This window comes from Dermacentor silvarum, chromosome 7, assembly GCF_013339745.2.
Source record: "Dermacentor silvarum isolate Dsil-2018 chromosome 7, BIME_Dsil_1.4, whole genome shotgun sequence".
Taxonomy (NCBI): domain Eukaryota; kingdom Metazoa; phylum Arthropoda; class Arachnida; order Ixodida; family Ixodidae; genus Dermacentor; species Dermacentor silvarum.
The window spans coordinates 72,381,161-72,403,342 of NC_051160.1; the positions used below are offsets into that span (position 1 = coordinate 72,381,161).

General features: G+C 46.6%; 1 protein-coding gene across 1 annotated transcript; it reads right to left on the reverse strand.

The window, feature by feature from the left end:
* Positions 1-1,689: 1,689 nt before the first annotated feature.
* Positions 1,690-21,307, reverse strand: LOC119458209 (kelch domain-containing protein 3-like). The gene is made up of 9 exons (XM_037720034.2): positions 21,149-21,307; positions 17,413-17,571; positions 13,425-13,612; positions 12,684-12,891; positions 11,187-11,273; positions 10,349-10,457; positions 4,552-4,649; positions 2,724-2,802; positions 1,690-1,825 (listed from the first exon to the last, which is right to left on the reverse strand). Exons 1-9 carry the CDS (start codon positions 21,294-21,296, stop codon positions 1,768-1,770), a joined length of 1,134 nt encoding a protein of 377 aa, XP_037575962.1. The 5' UTR covers positions 21,297-21,307; the 3' UTR covers positions 1,690-1,767.
* Between the last annotated feature and the right edge of the window lie 875 nt (positions 21,308-22,182).

Sequence of the window (22,182 nt, forward strand, 5' to 3'; positions counted from 1 at the left end):
ATTTCTTTATAGCATTATGGACAGACTTCAACTACTTAGAGCTACCTAACAGAAAACTCGAGGTGCGTTGAGCGTTCGCGAGCGCATCTCGGTGAGCCCGAAATTGAAAGTTTGTGAGAGATACGAGGCATAGAAACGCCACTTTGATAAACGAGTGTACAACGTCGCCAGTCACGCAAGCGCGCACTTACTGTAGAAGCCGTCACAATGATCACAAGTGTGCGATGTAGCACACTTCAGTTAGCGGTGCTAACTTCTGTTACAAGTCTGCATCTCGATTGCATTAGCACGCCCTCTTTATGGAGGTTGCGTACTTACTGGTGCCATCGCAGCCGCCACAATTTTGTACAGTTAGAGCGGTGAACACGTAGACGTTTTTTTTTTTTTCGGTTCATTTACCTCAGTGTCGTCGTAGAAGCTGTGTACGGGGCAATGCGGTGTCTTTGACGTCACGTGGACACCTTCAAACGAGGCGGAATCACCAGATTCTTCGGAGCTTATTGCGACCAATATTAAAGCGACGAGCAAGAGCTCTGTGTCACCGCCAATAAAGGCGCGTGAGCTCTAGCTTGAAGTCTGCAGGTCTGCTTGCGATGCTCCAAAAATATTGATGAAATATTTTTCCTACCAATGTTGGAAGCCATCACATATTGGGTACCCGGAATCCAACGAAATTCGATTACAATCCAGCGAGAGTCCAACGAAATGCAATAAGACATCGAACTAGGGTGGCTAGAATAATCGAACTGTCTTCCGGTGACAAGTGGGAAACTCCATGCTTGTTGCAGGACCTAAATAATACGCGGAAATGTATGCGAACGCTATTAGTTGTGCTGAGTGAACACGTAAAAAATAAAAGTCCATTTCAGCATATTTTTCGACTACCAAAAGAACAACTACGCCTGCATTCAAGCTACCTCAAAAAATAACTGTACTGGCGGACCTGGTAGATGATAACTACACACCTGTACGATGCTCTGCAACTTCGTACAACGCCCTGTGCAAGTATAATGCAATGCTACGTATTCATTGCCGTACAAGTCACGTCATGCATTTCAAGGTGTGGCGTGGGAGTGCAAGCCCCCCCTTGCTTCCCCCACACCGTGTCGTCGAAATCTAAACGTCGAAATCTGTCAACACGTCGAAATCTGAACGCAGCGCGCACACCTCCCTGAACACGACGATGCGAAACCGCCACCCGCAGCTGCAGCTATCAATGAAGCCGCTACAAAATGCATTGACCAGTTACGAAGTCAGTGGAGTACTACCGGGCCGATCTGCGGCGACTTTCGGTGCCTAATTACGATGCATACGAACATTTAATGGTGCTCTGATGCGCATGTTTTTTGTGATGCTCAAGAAAACATTTTGACTGTTTAAGTGCCTTTGTGAATATTCGGTGCTGAAACATGCCTCTCCCTTGTGAGGTGCATATGGGCCGATCCTAAAGTCATAGTAGCTCGCGTTGCGTATAAAGATTCTCACCGCAATCACGCATGTCGCCACTATTCTCACCACCAATACAAAGAAAGAAAACAGTGCTCTCTCAGTCAGATTATCGCGGGAAAATTAATAGTCAAAGTTCCGAAACCAGTTTGGCAGTTCTTCAAAGCTGCCGCCTATACACTGAACACTAAAATGTCATACTATACAAAGCAAGAAAAAAATTACAATGGCCACTTAAACAAGCAAAAACTTTTATATTTCGCGTAAGAAAACGGCGCCGTTCTTTGATACAGCATCGTGCCCTCGACGAGGCTTCGCAGTTCAGTGGCAGACTCGGCGGCTCGAAGTGTTCTTCGACGTCATGCAGCTGATCTCCCACCTGCGAATGAAACGTGTGAGTGAAATCAGCGCCACGAAAGATATATATCTCCACCGAAAGGTATACAGTGAAATTTCGTTGACACGATTCTGCGTAATACGTTTTTCGGGATAATACGTTTCGTTTTGTTTTCCTGATAATACGATTTCGGTTGGACAATACGTCGGCGATACGCTTTATTTTCCGGTTCCCGTGAAGATCGTATCAACGAGATTCAACTGTATACGGCACCAAACTTACACGCATATGTAAACCTCAACTGTGCATGCAGACGCAGAAGCGCGATTATACGAAGAGAAAGGAGGCGCAGATGGCCATCCAGTGATCGAGGACAACTGAAATGCGCGAACAAGTTAAGGCTATGTAACACAGCTTGAATGCTTCGATTGTTTCAGCTTTATAGACTTCGTGTGATGTCGGCATGTTTGTGGCTTTTTTGGCTTGTACACATGGGGGCTTGCAACATCACTGGCGGCAGGATAGCAGCACTACGAAAGCAAATCAAACGAAATTATCGAGTTTACGATGAAGATGATAATGATTGGTGCCACCAATGAAACGAGTGCCACCTTCGCCGCGTCGTCTGCTACATATCTGGATGCCACCCAGTGGCGCTGTAGAATGTGTTAGCTGCTCCCAATATTGCACTGTGGATACAGCACAAGCTGCCAACGAGTAAAATTCACTCGGCCGCATCGGTATACTCTTTCTATGGCATCCGTCCCTGCGCACACCAGGCTCGCTATTGACATTGATTCGACAAGAACGGTATAACCAGGCACAAGGAACCCCATGACATCCTGACTATACTGTGTTCATGTTTTTTTTTTCACGACCTGGCCCGACATGGTGCAAGTAAATAAGCACACAATATGAAGGTCATCTGTGCGTGACTTGCTTGTTTTCGTCCGGCAGGCGGCTGATGTCCATGCGGGAGTCGATCAGCACGAGAAGGCATAGCGTCTTCAGGGAAGGCGCTGCAAGGACAAACAGAACAATCTTCGAGCACAGTGCTCCTCTAACGTCAAGACAGTTCGGCAGGGAAAGCACACGCCACTTCACTCCGTTTTTTGCACTATGCATGGAACGCCGCGGTAGCTACACAAGTATATAGTATACAGTCGAACCCGGATATATCGAACCAACATATAACAAATTATTGTGTATAACGAACAGCAGTAAAATCCCCTGGAAATGTTTTGTATAAAATTTTCATTTCGTATATCGAATGACCTATACATCGAACTTTTTTGGGACCCCCTTCATATTAGATATATCTGGGTTCGACTGTAGTGTGGTCATTGATGTCTCGCTTCGCGCGTGTCGCGATGCACTTGTTTTAAGTCTGCGACGCTTTCTACGAAATAACTACTTCATATGTTGGAGCTACCACTTGTGGACGTAAGGTTACGTCAAATTAACGTATTATTTGTGCTCCCTCGTGCATCCGGCTAGTATACGACGTGCTATATATGCTGGGTCGCGAGCACAAGGCGGTGCGTTGTGGCCGCGGGTCGCAGAAACGTGGCACTCGGTTTGTTTGGTAGTAAATACAAGTTGTATGTTAAGATGCGCAACGTCTTCATTGTAATACGTACGTCGTAATTTGTGACGTAAAGAAGTATGAGGCAATGTTACGGCAAATTGTATAGGATGCATACCTATATCTTTCCTGTGTGACCCGCCGTGGTGGCGTATATATAGTGGCTCTGGCTTTGCGGTGCTAAGCCCGAGGTCGCGGGATCGAATCCCGGCCACGGCGGCCGCATTGCGATGGCGGCGAAATGAGAAAACCCGCCTTCTATACCGTACATTGGGTACACGTTAAAGAACCCCAGGTGGTCGAAATTATTCCGAAGTGTGCCCCCCCCCCCCCCCCCCCGCCCTACAGCGTGTCTCATAATCTTATCTTGGTTTTGGCACGTAAAACCGCAGACCTTAATTTCTTTTTCCCTTGTGTGACGCACTATTCTTTGGTCAGGAATGCGAGCAGTGAGGGAAGTCTTATTGGCTATCGTAGCATCGCTTGCTATGCATAAAACACGTTATTTTTTTCTATTTCTTTGTATTTTACTCTGATGGACTAGAGGGATCATAATTTCGATTGACATCCCAACAGCGCACAGTGCATTCTGAGAGCGAATGACGTCGAAGAGTGCCCAAGCAGGCAGTAACGAAACTGCCAAAACTCTTCAACAGCAGGTTCTCTTTCTCTTCATTTTGTTTTTTAAACGTGATTTCAATTACCACATCGCTGTCGTCTCTGTAATTTTAGTGAATGATTTTTACTAATTAAGAGACCGGGAACTATGGGAGAAATGCAAGACCAGGCTACTCGCTCTCTGAAAAGTACAGTTTGCTGGATGTTTGGAAAAAGTATGTGGAGACATTTTCTTTTTTCCTTCCTTTTCTTTTTTCGTAGTAAACATGATGGAATATCCATGGTAGAAAACAGTGCTAAAGACACGGACTAGGATGAAGAACACAGGGCGAGCGCTGTCCTGTCTTCTTCCTTCTAGTCCGTGTCTTTAGCGTTGTTTTCTAGCATATATGCATACGAACGAGCTCGCCTTCAAACCCTCTTAAGTCATGAGGGAGTAGTAAACGTGATGCTTCGGTGTTTCGTCACAAGACAATCATCAATAAAGCGGGCGCGGTTTCCAGTCAAGCTTTATCATCGCGTTAAGCTCGCGCACGCCTGCACACCACGCGCGCCGCTCTCTCACCAAAGTCCAGGACGTGTAGGTCCGGGTGGTCCACGAGCGACACGGTCTCGCTGGACTCGCGGAACCGGTCCAGGATACTGCCTTTACTCGACACCGGACTGCAGCGACAAAAAGGAATTAACCACACCGAGGACGCCGCGTTCATATTAATTCAAAATACCGCGAAAGAAAAAAAAAAAGAAATCGTGGGATAGTTTGGGGTGTTGCAATTATGAATTTGCCGAATATAATCGAATAGGTATGTTGGGAGGAAAAACAAACACCGGATGTCGAATCGAATATTTTCTCATTTCTAAGCAAACTGAAATATAAAATTTGTATCGGTGTGCGCTTCGTAAAAAAAAATTAAGCTTATTCAGACTGTTTGATGAATGCACGCACTGCGCCGATTTCAGCTTGACGTACGGTCAGGTCAGAAGCTTGCCGATGAACGACTGCTTTCAGTTGTCTGGTGTAGCATGAAAATGACACTACACCAGATGCAAGTGACACTTCACTTGATGCCCGTAGAGTGCTGTGCACGTTAAAGGAAGCAAGTGTGATACACGACAGCATCGTACATTGTTTTAAACATAACCTCCCGAGACCCGAACACAACTACGGGACATAATCGCTTTTGAAGGTGGTTAGTATTGTCTACTGTTGTGTTGTGAACTTGAAAAAACTATTTTTAAAATTTAAATACGACGGTTAGATGCCAAAATCTGCGTCTCCATATCTCCATGGAGATCATCATCTGCTCATCTTCGCTATGGTAAACACTGCATTTCATTCCTTAAACGCAGATATCAAGATGGAACTACGTGTAGCACATTGTCGTGGTGCGGCCGCGTCCGGAATTTGCGCCCAATATCAATGATTTCGAAACACACCTCAAGCTTGATTTCGGCCGTCTGGGACGACACAGAGGTACAGATCAATTTAGTGACAAATTTCTCCAAAGCGGACGACAGGAATATGAGTAAACCACTTCTTTACGGTTACACATGCACCGTACTTCATACTCAGAATGAATATATTGCGTAATCACTTCCGAGTGAATTTCTAAAAAAATTGTCGCAGTTGCACCCGAAAGGCGAAGCATCAATTACGATAGCAAATTAGTAGAGAGCTATAGGAGGGTTTCACAGGACGGCGCCCCCTAGATGGCGCCAGCGTCGAAACGACTGCTCCGCCATGATTCCGGTCGCCCGGCAGCCGGACGAACGTATGCGCGGGGAAAGCGAAGTACGATAGCACGGGAGTTGAGGTAGGGCTTCAGTGAAAATGGTGAACTGTGCCGTGTTTGGTTGCAACAACCACACCAAAAAGAAGCCCGGAGATCAGAACGCCTGCGATGTCGGCTTTTTCTGCATCCCAAAAGTCGTCAACCAATGCAAGCATACGAAAGAGGTCCCAGAGCGACGAAGAGCGGAGTGGCTCCGGCGTATCAATCGGAGAGACTTGGACAACTCTTTAACCCACTACCGCGTGTGCGGTAAACACTTCATTTCCGGTATGTTTTCGAGCAATGTCAAAGCGGTCGGCTTTTGCTTTAAGCTGCCGTGAAACGCTATAGTTTTCGCGGCGTGTTAAACACCTTTGTTTACGCAGCCGGAGACGGGCGCGCGCTACGTCGCAGGCTGCTGCTCGAGAAACAATCGGTTAAACGCATTAGCAGTAAAGTAATAACTACAGACGTAGACAGTTCGATAAATCACTATCGCTTGTGTGCAAATACCTTATTTTCGTTAAGTTTGCAAAAGATATGCAAGATTTGACGGAGCGGTTTTGCTTTAGGTAGGAGCTGTGTAAAGCTGCGGCGTGCTACCGACTGTTTACACATCGGTAGACGAGCGCGGGCTACGTCGCTGGTTGGTTGAGAAAGTAGTCCGCTAAGCATATTAGTAGTGAAATCGCTGCTGGTTGCGTTTCGCAGGACGCTCTTTTGTATGCAATGGCCGAAACTGATTCGGACGACGACGCGGCGGCCGTCTCCGAGTTCCCTCACCCGTGGCTGTTGCACCCATCCACTAGTGAGATAGGTGTGGGCCTCCATCGATTTGTAGGCCTTTAGTTCGTCCTTGGTCACGAAACCTGTGCCGTGAACGAGGCAGTCTTTTATGTCCGTGAAAGTAACTCCACACGCGGAAGAAGGTTCACGTCGCACACTGCTTCGTTGCCGTCGTAGTCATATATGGGTCGGCGCCGCCGCAAAAATGAACTTTTTGCACATAACGAATTTTCTCCGGACCCCGGAGGTCATGCGCGTAGGCACTAAATCTCATTATTTTGCCCGTCGAGACATATACCACGGACACAACTGCTCGCCGTCGCGAAAGGGCAAACGGGATGCCGACCTCGAACATGGCGGCAGCCGCGGACGCCGCTAGCGCCCCAAGCGGATGACGTAGAGTGCAACCCTCCTAAACGGAGTAAGGATAGTAGTTTTATCAGCTGTATAAACTTGGACATGCAGCAGCACCAGCAACGCGCAGAACTGTTGTCGACGCCGTCGGCGTTTTGCCCGCGTTCGCACCGAACGCGCGCGGCGTTGGTGATTGTTGCCGGTGCCTCTGGGGGCGCCTCGGAGGTTTTCGACGAGATCAGAATGGGACACTCGTCGAGCAGCGTCGGAAGTCTTACCCACCTTCTCGCCTCGCAAACGTTTCTATATAAATACGCATTTCGTTGACAAAAGCTCTTCGTCGCGGGTCCTACGAACAACTCGTCTCGGAGATACGAGAAATGCACCACCATACGATCGCAAAAGGACACGACGTCGTGTTTCAGTGGCTGCCGGGTCATTGCGGTATTTCCGGCAACGACCTCGCCGACGAAGCTGCTAGGAAAGCACACGAAGGAGCAAATCTTGTTTCTGTGCCTTTATCGAGGACTGACGCAGCCCAACACCTAAGCAAGCTAGCGCACAGTATGACACTGGAGAAGAGGCACACACCTGAATTCACCCAGCATCGGTTGCATTCTCTCGACCCTTCTATGCAGCTGCGGCTGTTGCCTGGATTTCCGCGAAATGAGGAAACAATGCTGTGCCGCTTACGCTTGGCTGTTGCATTCACCAATGCTTACACGTGTTTGATTGGAATGGCTGATGGCGCCGAATGTAATGCCTGCGGTGTCGATGAGACCATAGAACACGCACTATGCTACTGCCCATCTTTTCAAAACGAAAGACATGACCTGCAACGTTCTCAATATGCTTGATAGAAGACCGTGCACCTTGGGCAAGATCTTGGGACCATGGCCTCGAATATCACAGCTGAAAAAGGCCACACGTGTGCTGCTGCGATTTTTGAAAACTACAGGACTGAGTGACCGTCTATGGATCCGGACTGATTGATCATCAGTGATAGAACAGAGATCTGTTGCAACGTCGGCGATATCAACAACGGACTTTCTATTGCTCTCAATCTCTCTCTCCCCTTTTCCCTTCTCCCAGTATAGGGTAGCCAACCGGGCTCAGTCCTGCCTTTCATTAAATCATTTTCTCTCTCTCTCTCTCTCTCTTCTACGCATTTGGTGCCGCAGCTAAACGTCGCCTCCCCTCCCTCCCTCCCGTCCCCCCATGGCCTTTCGCGCGACGCAAAAAGTCGCGTTTGCACTCTATATATGGTGATTGTAAAGGAGGAAATAGACGCTTAATTCTGCCGCCCTTCAGGGAGCACGGCGCAGAACGCGCGTTTGCTCTCCGACGTGCGTTCGCGCCCCGTGAAAGCGCGCGTCCCTCGCCCCCTTTCACTCACACATACAGCGTCCGGAGCGCGGCGACGAATTCATCGCCGTTGACGTGATACGGAACCTCACGGCGACGGCGGCGACGACGGCGACGCCGACGGCAGCAATCCGCTTTGGAGTGTCCATATAATTGCTATCGCAATAAAAACGTTGAAGGCGATGTGCAATGTATTGTACAATGGGTCTTAGGAGGATATGCATACTTAGTGAGACTGTCCAAATAATAATAGAGTGCTTCGCCAAAATCGAGACAGAAAATTCGTGCCTATAGGCTACCTAAGACTAAGGTATTCTTATCGAATTACATGAAATAATTGAGCAAAAGTTACCGGCCCCGTGCATTTCGCTCCGGAACTGGTGTCTTTAAATGCTTTCCTCCAGCACAGAATCATTCTGTACAGTACCCGCTTGCGATGGTCTCTGTGGCTCGAGACTCCAGTAAGTGTTATTATTATCCATTATATTCGAACTGAAACGAATATTCGACAATTTAGAATAATAAATTCCCGAGTAGCAAAGCCTATTCGATTCGTACACGAAATTTCGAATATTACCGCACACCTAGAACTTATAGTATACCTGGTACTGCTGAAACGCGAAAGTGCGGGTGCGCTAAAGAGTGAACTTTCCCTCAGTAGGGGGCGCTCGTAAACGCTGTTCGCGTTTACGATGCTCAGCGTCATCTCAGGCATATAAGGTTCACGATCTGCGCCGCAGTATATATTGAAGGCCAATCAAACACTCGGATTATACAGCGTTCCTCTCCACGAAAAGAGTGCATTATGTGCTGTGAATTTTGTTGTTTTTGTTGTTTCGTTTCCTTGTTTGATAGTGCTTAGAGTGTAACGGCGTTTTAACTTTATTTTTATTATAAGTGTAATAGGCTAGCAGAAAGCGCGTGTTTTTTACCCTATCATCATCGGAAACAAAAAGGACTCTGAAGGGTTTGGGTACGAGCTAGTTGGTACGGATAATTCATGTTAAAACAGCGCCGAAAAAGACGGACAAGGGAAAACACGGGACGAGCGCTGTCCCATGTTCTTCCTTGTCCGTGTGCTGTCCCGTGTTTTCTCTTGTCCGTGTTTTTTTTTTTTTTTTTTTTTTTTTTTTTTTTTGGGGGGGGGGGGGTGGGGCTGTTTTAAAGTGAACAAAAACGACAATGGATATTTACAAGAATCACAAGAAAGCAATTAGAAGGGAAAATCTGTACGATAACAGAAAGGGCAGTGCCTTGCTATTTGAGACTCGAGCCGGTTGCCTAAGGACCAAAACATACCGGAGCAAACATTCGGAACTAGATGAGGCATGTGTGTGCGGAAGCAAAGATCCGGGGACCACTCAACACATTCTAATGGAATGCGACGGGGTCCACCCAGCGAGAACCGTAGGTAACGTACACCTTCCAGAAAAGTGGACGGAAGCATCAATCGGTCAGGACTCGAGATAAGCAACAGACGTTTAGAGTATTGGTGGAAAAAAGCAGGGAAGATATTGATACGACCTGATTTGATCTTAGTCATAGGTAGAGGTACAAGGTAGATATTGAGGGGAAAAAAAGAGTAATGAAATGTATTCAAAAATGCTAGATAAAAAAACATGTATAGCATACCTGATTAAATCACGCAGGCTTGGTGACTATTTGTCACCGCCCCGTTTCAAAGGGGAGGCCATTAAATCATCATCATCATCATCATCATCGCAGCAGTTGAATTGTGAGAATCAAAGAGTCGGGCTGAAGTATGGCAATTTTCTTTCCTCAGCGTCATCTCAGGCATATAAGGTTCACGATCTGCGCCGCAGTATATATTGAAGGCCAATCAAACACTCGGATTATACAGCGTTCCTCTCCACGAAAAGAGTGCATTATGTGCTGTGAATTTTGTTGTTTTTGTTGTTTCGTTTCCTTGTTTGATAGTGCTTAGAGTGTAACGGCGTTTTAACTTTATTTTTATTATAAGTGTAATAGGCTAGCAGAAAGCGCGTGTTTTTTACCCTATTCATTTCTGATCCCGTTGCTAAAACTGTCGGGCCCCATTGTTTGTCGACACGGGGAGAGTAGTACCTGGTTCCCCCGAATAGGAAGAGCCGGTTGCCGATCAGGCAGCAGCGGTGTCCCCGCCTGGCGCAGGGCCCCTTCCGCAGGAGCTTCACCTGGGCCCACTGGGAGCCCTCTGCAAACGCGGGGCCCGTTTCAACGACAGGTGTAGAAGTCTGCGGAGCAGACTCAGGACGGTAGAAAACAAGGTGAATAGCTTAAAGCGCTCTGTCTTTCGTTGTTTTTCCCACTCCTTGCGCTATTCAAAATCTTTTACTAAGCAACCCTAAAAAAAATATTGAGCTGCGGGAATAGAGAGCCTATTTTTTGGCCGCAAAAACTGCGCGTGGCAGCGGACTTCGGAGATAATGCAAAAGTCACGTTTTAGCCAAATAAAGTTCGGTAGGAAGTTTTCTTAAATTAATGGTCAGTTATAAAGAGGGGCAAACTAAATTTGTCCATTTAGGGGAACCACAAGACCCGGACGTTATCCCCCAAATCTCTGACGAGAATACATTGGTGCTCCAAACGTCATCAAAAGAAAAAAAAAAATACCCCTCCCTTTCTCTCCCCGGGCCCTTAATTCGGGAAAGGAACGTCAGCGAGGTCTCGTGCCAAATTTTCGGAGACGCAACTCTTTAAGCTGATACTCCGGTTTTCTTCAGATTTTTACAACATGAATACACACCTTCCCACGATGCTTTTCATATGTGACGACGTAATTGTTTCCGCACTGACGTAAGCGCTAAAAACTCGAAAAATGGCAAAAAGCTAACTTGTTTTAACTATATTTTTGTTATCGCCGTGGCAAAGTCGCCCCGCCCCGCATTAGCGAGAACTCTCCGAAGCACACTTATGACGGTACCTGGGCTGTATTTGTACATGTCCGCGAAGAAGGTTCCCAGGAGACCGTTGTAGCCGCCGAACACGTACATCTCGCCCTTGTAGACGACTGGAAGCAGACGTCGTTGACATTGGGCGTTTTAGGCATTGTACAGCAGTCGAGACAAGGGCGCATACAGACTGTTAAGACCATGCAGAAAGGTAAGGAATGCTGAGGGAGCGTCACGTGAAAAAATTGAAGGCTACTACTAACGATTATGTCATCATGTCAGGTGCAAGCGTGTGTGGAATGCAACGGTAGGTTTCAATGCGCATTCTTCAACCAGACTAAAGAAGATTCGAGTTAGTGAGCTTCTGCAGCTTTTTCTTTTTCTTTTTCTTTTTTCTGCACAACATCTGCGCAGACATGCGGGAGTTCTCTATGCAGACATACGGAACCTCACAGCGACAGCGTCACCTTTTGGGGCAGTCTAATATTCGTGAAGTCAGCAAAAAAGTCAATATGCGGATCCAAAGCACGTGCTGGAATCTTCGTGAAGCGAAGTGTTCGTGAAACGATTAATGAACGCTACACAACTGTTTATATTCTGCCCAGCGTGTTGCAGGTTTTGCGGCATAGCGATTAGGTGCCTGCCCGGCGTAACGCGGAACCCCCCACCACGCTATAACCCAGGTGGACCACGCTATTGCGGATTGCGCTGTCTCCGGGATTATCCCGCATTACCCGGCGAGAAATCGATCCAGCATACACGCCAAACTCCGGTAGAGAGGTGCAGAGAGCTTCGCTTTATTAAAGGAATTGTGCGTTTGAAAGCGTATGTTCCTTGCGTTGAGGATGGTTGCGCACCGTTTGTTGTTTCGTTGCATGATTCCGTAGAGAACAGACCCGGTCACCTGCACACCTGTAGGCGTAGTAGAGATGGCTATATATAAACCGATTTGTTATATGACTGCTGTCCTGTGTGTGAGTTATTCGACGAGAATGCAGCAGCAGTAACCGCTGGCAGTTAACTACGGCAGGGTTCACAAAAAAAAAAGAATTCGCTTAAAAAAAAATAATAAGAAAAACTTAGGAGGCATTGAAGCTTCGCCTTTAAGAGTACAACACGATAGAATTGAAAGGCCCTTGATTGCTTCTCACGCATCCCAGAAACTGCAGCTTATTTATGCAACCGTAATCTTTACCGGGAAACGCTTGCGGCGAATGTTATGCAGGAAGGTGAGCTTGTTCTCTTTTTTTTTCTTTCCCCCGCACGGCCGGCGGCGCCGCTGCCGCGGAAGCGCGGAGGCGACTGCCATCTGCCGGTGCTGCAAGGAACCGAGCGGCGCGCGCCGCTCTGTGATAGGTAGAAACGCGGCGCGCCGTGCTGCGATTGGTAGAAAACTTTCGCTCACGGTCAAAGCGTGGTCAACGCCGGATTTTCTGCGTAACCGCGGGTCTCTTAACGCTGTCGCTTAAAAAAAAAAAGAACTGTCAGCCCTTCCACTGGGGTGGAGATGGAAGACCAGCGAAACTCACAGGTGGCGTGGCTGCACCGGCCCAGAGGCATGGTCCCCTTGGTGACCGGGTGCACCCAGGCGCCGTTGGTGGTGTCCAGGTAGGCGAGCCGGTCGCAGTACGCCGCCTCTTCCTGGGTGTCGGCCGAGCCGCGCCGGCCGCCCCAGACGTACATGCGCCGGCCGATGGCCGCCGCCGAGTGGAAGCTGCGCCACTCTGGCGAGTTGCCCTGTGTACAACAGCATTACGCAATAGGTGCGTATGGCCAGCACGTGTGCACGGCAGCCCCTCTCGCGTTTCAGGCGAGCCGAATAAAGACCGCAACGTCATGGCACCTAATCACCTCCTATCTATAAATATGTGGGAACGGAGAAATCGTTTTGCTCAGCATCGACTGCACCGATTTTGATGAGGTGTGTTGCACCTAAAAGAAGTCATATTGCTGTCGCCCGCATCACTCAAAGAAACTCGACGTACCAGTAACTGGCGCGAGAATTGTCTACTACAGTCTATTCTGTCCCTGGCGTTCTTACAACCACTGCACACAGTGAAATACAACCGCAGGTGTTCGGGCGTCGTCACGGTAGCCGAAGTAAGCAGGCTTTGCTATACCAGTTCTGCGAATCTTGCCGTTATCGTTTTTTTTTTTTTTTTTGATGTCCCAGCTAAACTCTATGCGCGTCGTTTGAACCAGCACTAGGTTTTCCTTATACACGGGGCGTACTACAAATCCGCGTGCCATATACGCATGCATGTTCTTACCCTGGTGGCCAGGAACCTCCAGTGCATGGTGTCCAGGTCGAGCACGTGCACGTCCTGCGAGGTGCGGTCGGCCTGGTCCTCGACGCCGCCGAACACGTACATGCGGCTGCCCACCACGCACGACGAGTGGCCCTCGCGCGCACCGGGAGTCTCGCCCGTGGTGCGGGGGCGCAGCCACGTCAACGACGCTGCATGCCGCCAAGGAAAGATTTTGCTTTTATTAAATGCGAAAGGGCATCATAGTATGTCCCATGAGGCAGAGAAGTCGGCGTTGTCCTCGACGAGTGCTACCAAAGATCATCATCAGCGTGGATTAAGGAGGATCAAGGTTGGTACAAGTTAGAGCTAGGCGGATTAAGGTAGATTTGTGAAGGACACGTGACAATGTACGACGTCACGTATAACCAATTAGAGAAGTCGTAATGCTTTCGCATTCAAATCACATTAGGATATGCAAATGACTCAATTTTTATTTATTTATTTATTTATTTATTTATTTATTTATTTATTTATTTATTTATTTATTTATTTATTTATTTATTTATTTATTTTATTTATTTATTTATTTATTTATTTATTTATTTATTTATTTATTATTATTTATTATTTATTATTTATTTATTTATTTATTTATTTATTATTTATTTATTTATTTATTTATTTATTTATTTATTTATTTATTTATTTATTTATTAGAAAACCTGCAGCGCATGCAGGCATTATTGTTGGGGATACATTCCAGTAATAATTGCAAAGAAAAAAAAAGAGGACCACAAGTTCAGCCTCGAAAGGTAGTACATACAATGCTATGAGGCCATTACAAGAATTCATAGTAATAATACAGACATAGAGTAAGTAATAAAAATCTTTCTACGTCTATTTCTCCAATTATCGCGCTTGATGCTTCAGGTCGTTTTGTGGATTCGTTTGTTGCTTTTTATCTGCCTTTATTGGCCCAAATTTCTGAAGCCAGAAAGACCAGGTTTAGATAAATTCATATATACATATATATACACAACGTGTGCCAACTATCATGCACCAAGATTGTAAAAAAAATATCAGACTGCCACGTAGCTGGGCAGAACCAAGGCAATGTTGTTTGCCGTCGCTTGGAGTTACCCAGATTGCTTTTTTTCGATTCCGCCTAAGCATATAATTGGCCTTAATTAATTAACGTCTGAGTTATTATAGTTAGATGAAAAGTGTCAATGAGAAAATTGTAGAGCAACATGAAACACCCCCCATGCAGCTTTCTGTTGCACAATACGTGCTACATAAGTGTTTTTTCGAGCGTGAAAGAAGCCCCCGAATACAGGCAAAGTGCCTCGAGTGGCCAGTCGCGCGGCAATTTTTGCGTGTATTCGCGGGCTTCTTTCACGCTCGGCAAAACACTTTAATGTAGCACGTATTGAGCAACAGAAAGGTTTTTCATGTTGCTCTTCAATTTTCTCATTGACACTTTTCATCTAATTTAATAATTGCAAATTTAATTGAATAATTATTACTAATTCTCTAATTAGGCGGAATGCGAAAATTAGTCTGTCTCCATGCAAAAAACGCTCGTGTATGTACCTGGCATTGGGTACGCGTTAAGGAACCTCGGGAGGTCAAAATCATTACAGTGATTAGGAGGCACACTACGGCGTGACTCATAATCAAATGGTGGTTTTGGCACGTAAAACCCCACATTTTTTTATTATTATTATTTGAAGATACTCCGCGAGTGCATGATCACACTACGTGCAGTCTTTGTCAAAAGTATGCGGCCTACGTTGCCTGCGACCGCCACGTCGACTACTGCCTGGTTCAAGGAATTTGTTAATTCCAATGCCCCTCGGGAATAAAAAGAAGTTTTGCACTGACCATCCGTATGTGCGGATTGCCAGGAGCGGCACGGGATTCGCACCACATAGCCGAACAACAAACATGGTGAAGGCGTGGCAGAGTAGCCCGTACTTTAAAAAAAAAAAAAAAAAGGCTGTGCCATAGTTTTCAGCCCTAAATCAGTGCAGCGAAAACAGAAATCGCAGGGGAAATCCCTTGCTTCTTCGCGCCCTTGCGAGATACGGTGTAGAATTTACACAAAAACCAACAGCCTTCTCAAAGCTTTCATTCACCCTGTCACAGAGCTCCCTTTCAATGTCTTCGATAACGACAAACCCGCTTTCAAAAAAATTCCACAGTTTCTTCCGACAAGCTTGGAATGCTTGTGTAAACTTTAGCGCACGTATCCACACAGTCTTAATGTCTTAGTCCCACCTGACCTGTCTACGGTGCGTCTCCCTCGTTAAACCACTGTGCCCCGATAACGGACGTTCCAGTGCGCAGAGTTCAGCCTGCGGCACGCGTACCACATTCCTTTAGTTACGTAGCACTTCACGATCTTAGCGTATTCAGGCATCTTGTATATACAGGGTGTTTCAGCGAACACTTTCAAAATTTATTTATGGTTGCCTGTCGTAGATAGCCCAGTTCTAGTTAATGAGCTGGTCTACTCGAAGAGGCGGACATTACTTGCACAAAAAAATGAAATTGGCTGGTCTACTCAATTCTAGTTTATGAGCTGGTCTATATATATATATATATATATATATATATATATATATGTGTGTGTGTGTGTGTGTGTGTGTGTGTGTGTGTGTGTGTGTGTGTGTGTGTGTGTGTGTGTGTGTGTGTGTGTGTGTGTCTACATCGTACAGCGAAAGTAATTGCAGAAGCGGGCTTCTCCGCAGTGTAACTCTTATTGTGGAGAGGAAAGCTTTACAAAACGCTTCATTTAGTGAGTTACGCACGCACACATGGACAGCGCTCTTTAGCTGCGTCGCAAGCACCACATAAGCACTGACGCCTGTAAAGATTGCGTCCGTGACATGAGGCTCCAGCGTTCTTTAGTATCTCCAAGAGGACCTGCGGATGCCAGGCGTGGCTGAAGTACGAAAAAAAGCGCTGGGTAACGATAGAAGTTTTGTCGCACGCGACTAGGGTATTCAAGTGCTTGCCAATCGCCTGGGCACTGTACGTTTTCGAAACCTGTTCAGGGTCCCTTTCGTAAGATTCCTCGCACACATGAGGGCCTCTAATATGGCAGTCTTGATGCCTTGAGGTAGCATACGACTCTTTAATTGGCCAGTTGCTTGCTCTTAAACTTACGTACTACGTGACACTTTCGATTAAAAGGGCGTCATCCGCCGCCTCGACTACGTGCGGCGGTAGCTAGCGCTCCCGGGGATTATTTTGCGCATATACACACATACACACACCCAAGAAAGTGTTAGGGAGGATGGCCGCAGCGGCGGATTAACTTGTAAAGCACCACACGCGTAAGGCGGAAGCTGTGAGTTCGGCTATAACACCTGCAGCAAGTTGTCCTATCACCCATTTTCATTTATATTTACCTTATTTTGTCTACATTTCACATGATCACACAATACTTAGTTTTTCCTGTGCTTTCTGAGGCTTCATAGTCTTTCACTTCGTACGATTGTCACCTAAAAAATGCAAAAAGAAAACACGCCGATCCAACGCAATGTTAAAATATAAATTACGCGAAGCTAGCTCGTTTGAATTGGCGAGGTAGCAGCATTAGCGGATGACACGACCGCAGCGCAGTCACGTGCAGCTGTTAGCTGTCTCTCACGAGAACGAAGGCAATGTACAAAGTTTTTCGATGGGCGAGTGCGACACGCATTTAAATGCATTTAGGGCATCGTACCCCTCGTGTCACAGTGGCACATCCATTCTGGGGGATTGGCCAAGTATAAACACTTACCCAGTGGCACAAACCCAGTGACCCAAGTTATATATATATATATATATATATATATATATATCCACAAATCTATCTGGCGAAGAAATGACGTCGAATGCCAAACGCCTGGGCAAAAGGCAAGGAAAGCTTCGCTCTAAAACTCCGGCCAATCGGATCCCCTCATTCTACTCGTTCGTCGCACACGGAAAGGCGCGGCACACAGCCGCGAGTGTGGCATACCGGTGTCGAAGCGGTAGAGGATGCTGCAGGCGCCGTCCTCGTTTCGGCCTCCCCAGAGGTAGGCGTACTCGCCGTACGCCACCACCGTGTGACCGTACCGCTGGAAGGGCACGCTCTCCAGGTTGCTCTGCACCGGGATCAGCGTCCACCGGAGAGAGCCTGCGCGACCGCGAAATTCAATGATCGGCACGACGCACGCGAAACAGAACTGTAGGTAGGATTTTCCTATTGGTATTATCACGTAGTCAACGTCAAAAGGCTTCGTTTTCCATAACGCTATATACACAGGACTGTCAATGGTGCGTGAAATCGCGTAGCTTGAATGCTGACATTTTGCTCTTTTGTTTTCCATGAACCTTACAACACCAGGTGGCAAGTATGGAGGCTTACCAGCACTGTGAGTGTGCCTTCTATTAGGTCGCCCATGGGCATGACGCGTTGCATAAGGCGAAGATCTGCCAGAATAAAACGAATGTACCGCGCTTGATCGCAGAGGAAATTTTCACGAGCAAATGGTGCATAATATTATTTCTAATTTTCTAAAAACTGTTTCTATAGTTGTTATTAAATCATTGGCGTCATTTAAGTATCGCGACCCCCGTTTACTATATGACCCACAGCGCTCTCTTTCTGTCTCAATTTTACGCCTTGCATTTTTCGTTCCTTCGCTAATTGTGCGGTTATCAACTACTAAAGTTGCATTGTTAACTTCTAAGTTACTTCCCCATGTGTTAGTACCATTATAATGCAATGACTGTACTCTTCTTTTCAACAATATCGATAAGCTACCAGTTATGTCCTGGTAATGCCTACTGTTAATTGTCGGAGTCATGAGGGAGCTAGGTAGTGGCCGAATACTGCACCAGGGAGGCCAATTCCTGTTCTGGTGAGGGAGTGACTTTGATGAAGCTTAGTGGGCCTTCCTAGTTTGGTTGCATCTGAACTAGTATAGCCCCACTAGCTCTCGGCGATATATTTTTTTTCTTGCCGGTGTCAGGCACCACTCCATGCCTGAAAATGTGGTGGACTGGAGTAGGATTCGAACTTACGACCTTCAGATTTAAGCCGGGTATTCTACCTCTGCTCCACCACCACCAAGAAAAAAGTAAGGGATATTCGAAATTATAACGTGGGAAAGATTGAGGAAGCCGTAAAATATGGACGCAGCATTAAATCAGTAAGAAGAAAGCTTGGCATAGGACAAGGCAAGATGTATGCACTGAAAGATAAGCATGGTAATATCATCAGCAATTTCGATGACATAGTAAAAGCAGCGGAAGAATTCTATACTGACCTATACAGTACCCAAAATAGCCAAACTACTTTCATTCGAAATAGTGATGAACCAGATACAGAGGCTCCTTCTATAACTAGCGATGAAGTTAGAAGGGCTGTGAAAGACATGTCCAGGGGAAAAGCTGCTGGAGAAGATGGAATAATAGTCGATTTCATCAAGGATGGAGGAGATATCATGCTTGAAAAGCTTGTGACCCTTTATACGCAATGCCTCACAACTTCAAGTGTACCAGAGAGCTGGAAGAACGCCAACATTATTCTAATCCATAAGAAGGGAGACGTTAAAGAACTGAAGAATTATAGACACATTAGCTTGCTTTCAGTATTGTATAAAATATTCACCAAGATAATTTCCAATAGAATCAGGGCAACACTTGACTTCAGTCAACCAAGAGAACAGGCTGGCTTCAGGAAGGGATATTCTACGATGGATCATATCCATGTCATAAATCAGGTAATCGAGAAATCTGCGGAGTACAATCAACCTCTCTACATGGCTTTCATAGGTTATGAAAAAGGCATTTGATTCAGTAGAGATACCAGCAGTCATAGAGGCATTGCGGAATCAAGGAGTACAGGAGGCATACGTGAATATCTTAGCAAACATCTACAAGGATTCCACAGCTACCTTGGTTCTCCACAAGAAAAGTAGAAAGTTACCTATCAAGAAAGGGGTCAGGCAAGGAGACACAATCTCTCCAATGCTATTCACTGCATGCTTAGAAGAAGTATTCAAGCTCTTAGACTGGGAAGGCTTAGGAGTGAGGATCAACGGCGAATATCTCATCAACCTTCGGTTTGCAGATGACATTGTCCTATTCAGCAACAATGGAGACGAATAACAACAAATGATTGAGGACCTTAATCGAGAAAGTGTAAGAATTGGGTTGAAGATGAATATGCAGAAGACAAAGATACTGTTCAATAACCTGGCAAGGGAACAAGAATTCAGGATCGCCAGTCAGCCTCTAGAGTCTGTAAAGGAGTACGTTTATCTAGGTCAATTACTCACAGGGGACCCTGATCACGAGAAAGAAATTTACAGAAGAATAAAATTGGGTTGGAGTGCATACGGCAGGCATTACCAAATCCTGACTGGGAGCTTACCACTGTCGTTGAAAAGAAAAGTGTACAATCATTGCATTCTACCGGTGCTAACATATGGGGCAGAAACTTGGAGGTTAACAAAGAAGCTCGAGAACAAGTTAAGGACCGCACAAAGAGCGATGGAACGAAAAATCTTAGGACTAACGTTAAGAGACAGGAAGAGAGCGGTGTGGATCAGAGAACAAACGGGGATAGCCGATATTCTAGTTGACATTAAGCGGAAGAAATGGAGCTGGGCAGGCCATGTAATGCGTAGGATGGATAACCGGTGGACCATTAGGGTTACAGAATGGATACCAAGAGAAGGAAAGCGCAGTCGAGGTCGGCAGAAAACCAGATGGGATGATGAAGTTAGGAAATTTGCAGGCGCAAGTTGGAATACGCTAGCGCAAGACAGGGGTAATTGGAGATCGTAGGGAGAGGCCTTCGTCCTGCAGTGGACATAAAATATAGGCTGATGATGATGATGATGATGATGATGATGATGATGATGATGATGATGATGATGATGATGATGATGATGATGAATGCCTACTGTATGCGGTCGGACCCATTATTTTGCTTCTGTAAATTTCCTTCTCATGATCAGAGTCCCCTGTGAGTAATTGGTCTAGATACGCACACTCGAGGATCGCAGATAATTAGGTGGTGTGCTGAAATCAGGAAATTTGCAGGTCTAAAATTGGGTCAGCTGGTGCAAGACAAAAGTAATTGGAGGCCGCTGGCAGAGGCCTTCGTCCAGCAATGGACATAATGATGATGATGATGATGTATCGCAACGTTCGTCCACATGTTTAAACTGCGCATCCGGAAGTTCATCTGAGAATGACAGTTGCAAACACAAGCCCCCCCCCCCCCCTTCAACGTTATAAATATTGAGACGCAACGCAAGCTGTCAAACTTTAAGAAAGAGGGTAAAATAGGGAAGAAAAGAAATCCTTTAGAACGTGCAGTACAATTTATTATAAAATATCAATGAGAAACTTGGGTCTCTTTGGGTTTCTAAGCCGAAAACAACTTGCGTGCCACGGGCACGTAATCCTGTCTAATTCTCACTGAATTCTCACTGGAAGTTTCTCGTCGATATTTTATAATAAACTGTACTGCACGTTATAAAAGATTTATTTTCTTCCCTATTTTACCCTCTCTCTTTAAATTTCACAGCTGGCGTTGCTTCTCAATATTTATAACGTTGAGGGGGAGGGGGGGGGGGGGGGGGGCTTGTGTTTTCAACTGACATTCTCAGATGAACTCCCGGATGCGCAGTTCAAACACGTGGACCGTCGTGTCTTACGCGACGAAAACGCCCGGTCACGGTGCGCTCTCAACGTACCCGTGTTGAGTATGTGCACGTCCATGGGTCGGCGCATGGTGTTCATCTCCTCGGTGCAGTAGCCGCCGAACGAGTACACCTCGTCACTGATGGCCACCGCCGCGTGGTTGGTGCAGCAAGGTCCCCCTTCCACGCGCGCAGTCCACATGTTCTCGATTTGGGCAGCTGAGCGAGGAAACATCGACAGGACATGAGAGATGCATGCAATGCCGCAAATTTATCAAGCGCAATGTTATGCACAGTGAGAGAGAATTTTCACCGGCTACGCATCAGCGATCCGCAGTACATTGCAGAGCGATAGCTCGGAGCAAGCGTTATATAGTCCCTTTGTTTGACTAGAGCTGTTTCACTTTCCGCCGTCACATATATGTATCTAAAGCACTTCAAGGTTAGGTAATAATAGCCGTGTAACTCACGTTGAACTTCACTCAGGTGGGGCGCCTGCGACAACGCGAGGACCAGGAACCGGGACAAGTTGGAATCTCCAGAAGCAGCCCGTAGCGGAAGCGTAGTGATGGCGCGCGCGACGACCTGCTCTTCTTCTTTGTCGCCCGACTGTGCCAACCTAACCACGAGTGGCCTCTGTTGCTGCTGCTGCTGATGATGATTTCGCCAGGATAAATTACGTCAGTCGCGCACGAAGGAGAATGAGTGACCAGAATGTGCCTTTTGGGTTGAGGCTCACTCGGCGAGGCTCGTATTTCCGGCTTACCGACGTGTGTGCACACTTCGTTTCACTAGCTCTGTGCAGTGCAGCAACACTGGCGGCTATGGTGCTCATTGATAGGCTAATCGCAGCAGGACTCGAGTAAGCAAATCAGTATAACGACAGTCGACTGCGGGTGCTACAAAAGGGCTAGCCTGCATGCTACGACATGCGCTGCATGCAGTCCTTCCGAGAAGCTTCATTTCGACGTCGCGCGGAGGGGAATCGGAGATGGACAATGGAGGAACATTTTATTGCGATAGCAATTATATGGACACTTCAACCGGATTTCGGCCGTCGGCGTCGCCGTCGCCGTGAGGTTCGAAAA

Bases quoted from the DNA above. Each gene is read 5' to 3' on its own strand.
- LOC119458209 (XM_037720034.2), bottom strand. From the start codon at position 21,296: ATGTGGACTGCGCGCGTGGAAGGGGGACCTTGCTGCACCAACCACGCG. The intron at 12,892-13,424 runs GTAAGAACATGC...TGTTGTACACAG, and splicing joins GGAGGTTCCTGGCCACCAGG to GGCAACTCGCCAGAGTGGCG. The intron at 4,650-10,348 runs GTACTACTCTCC...TTGTCGCTGCAG, and splicing joins TTCCTATTCGGGGGAACCAG to TCCGGTGTCGAGTAAAGGCA.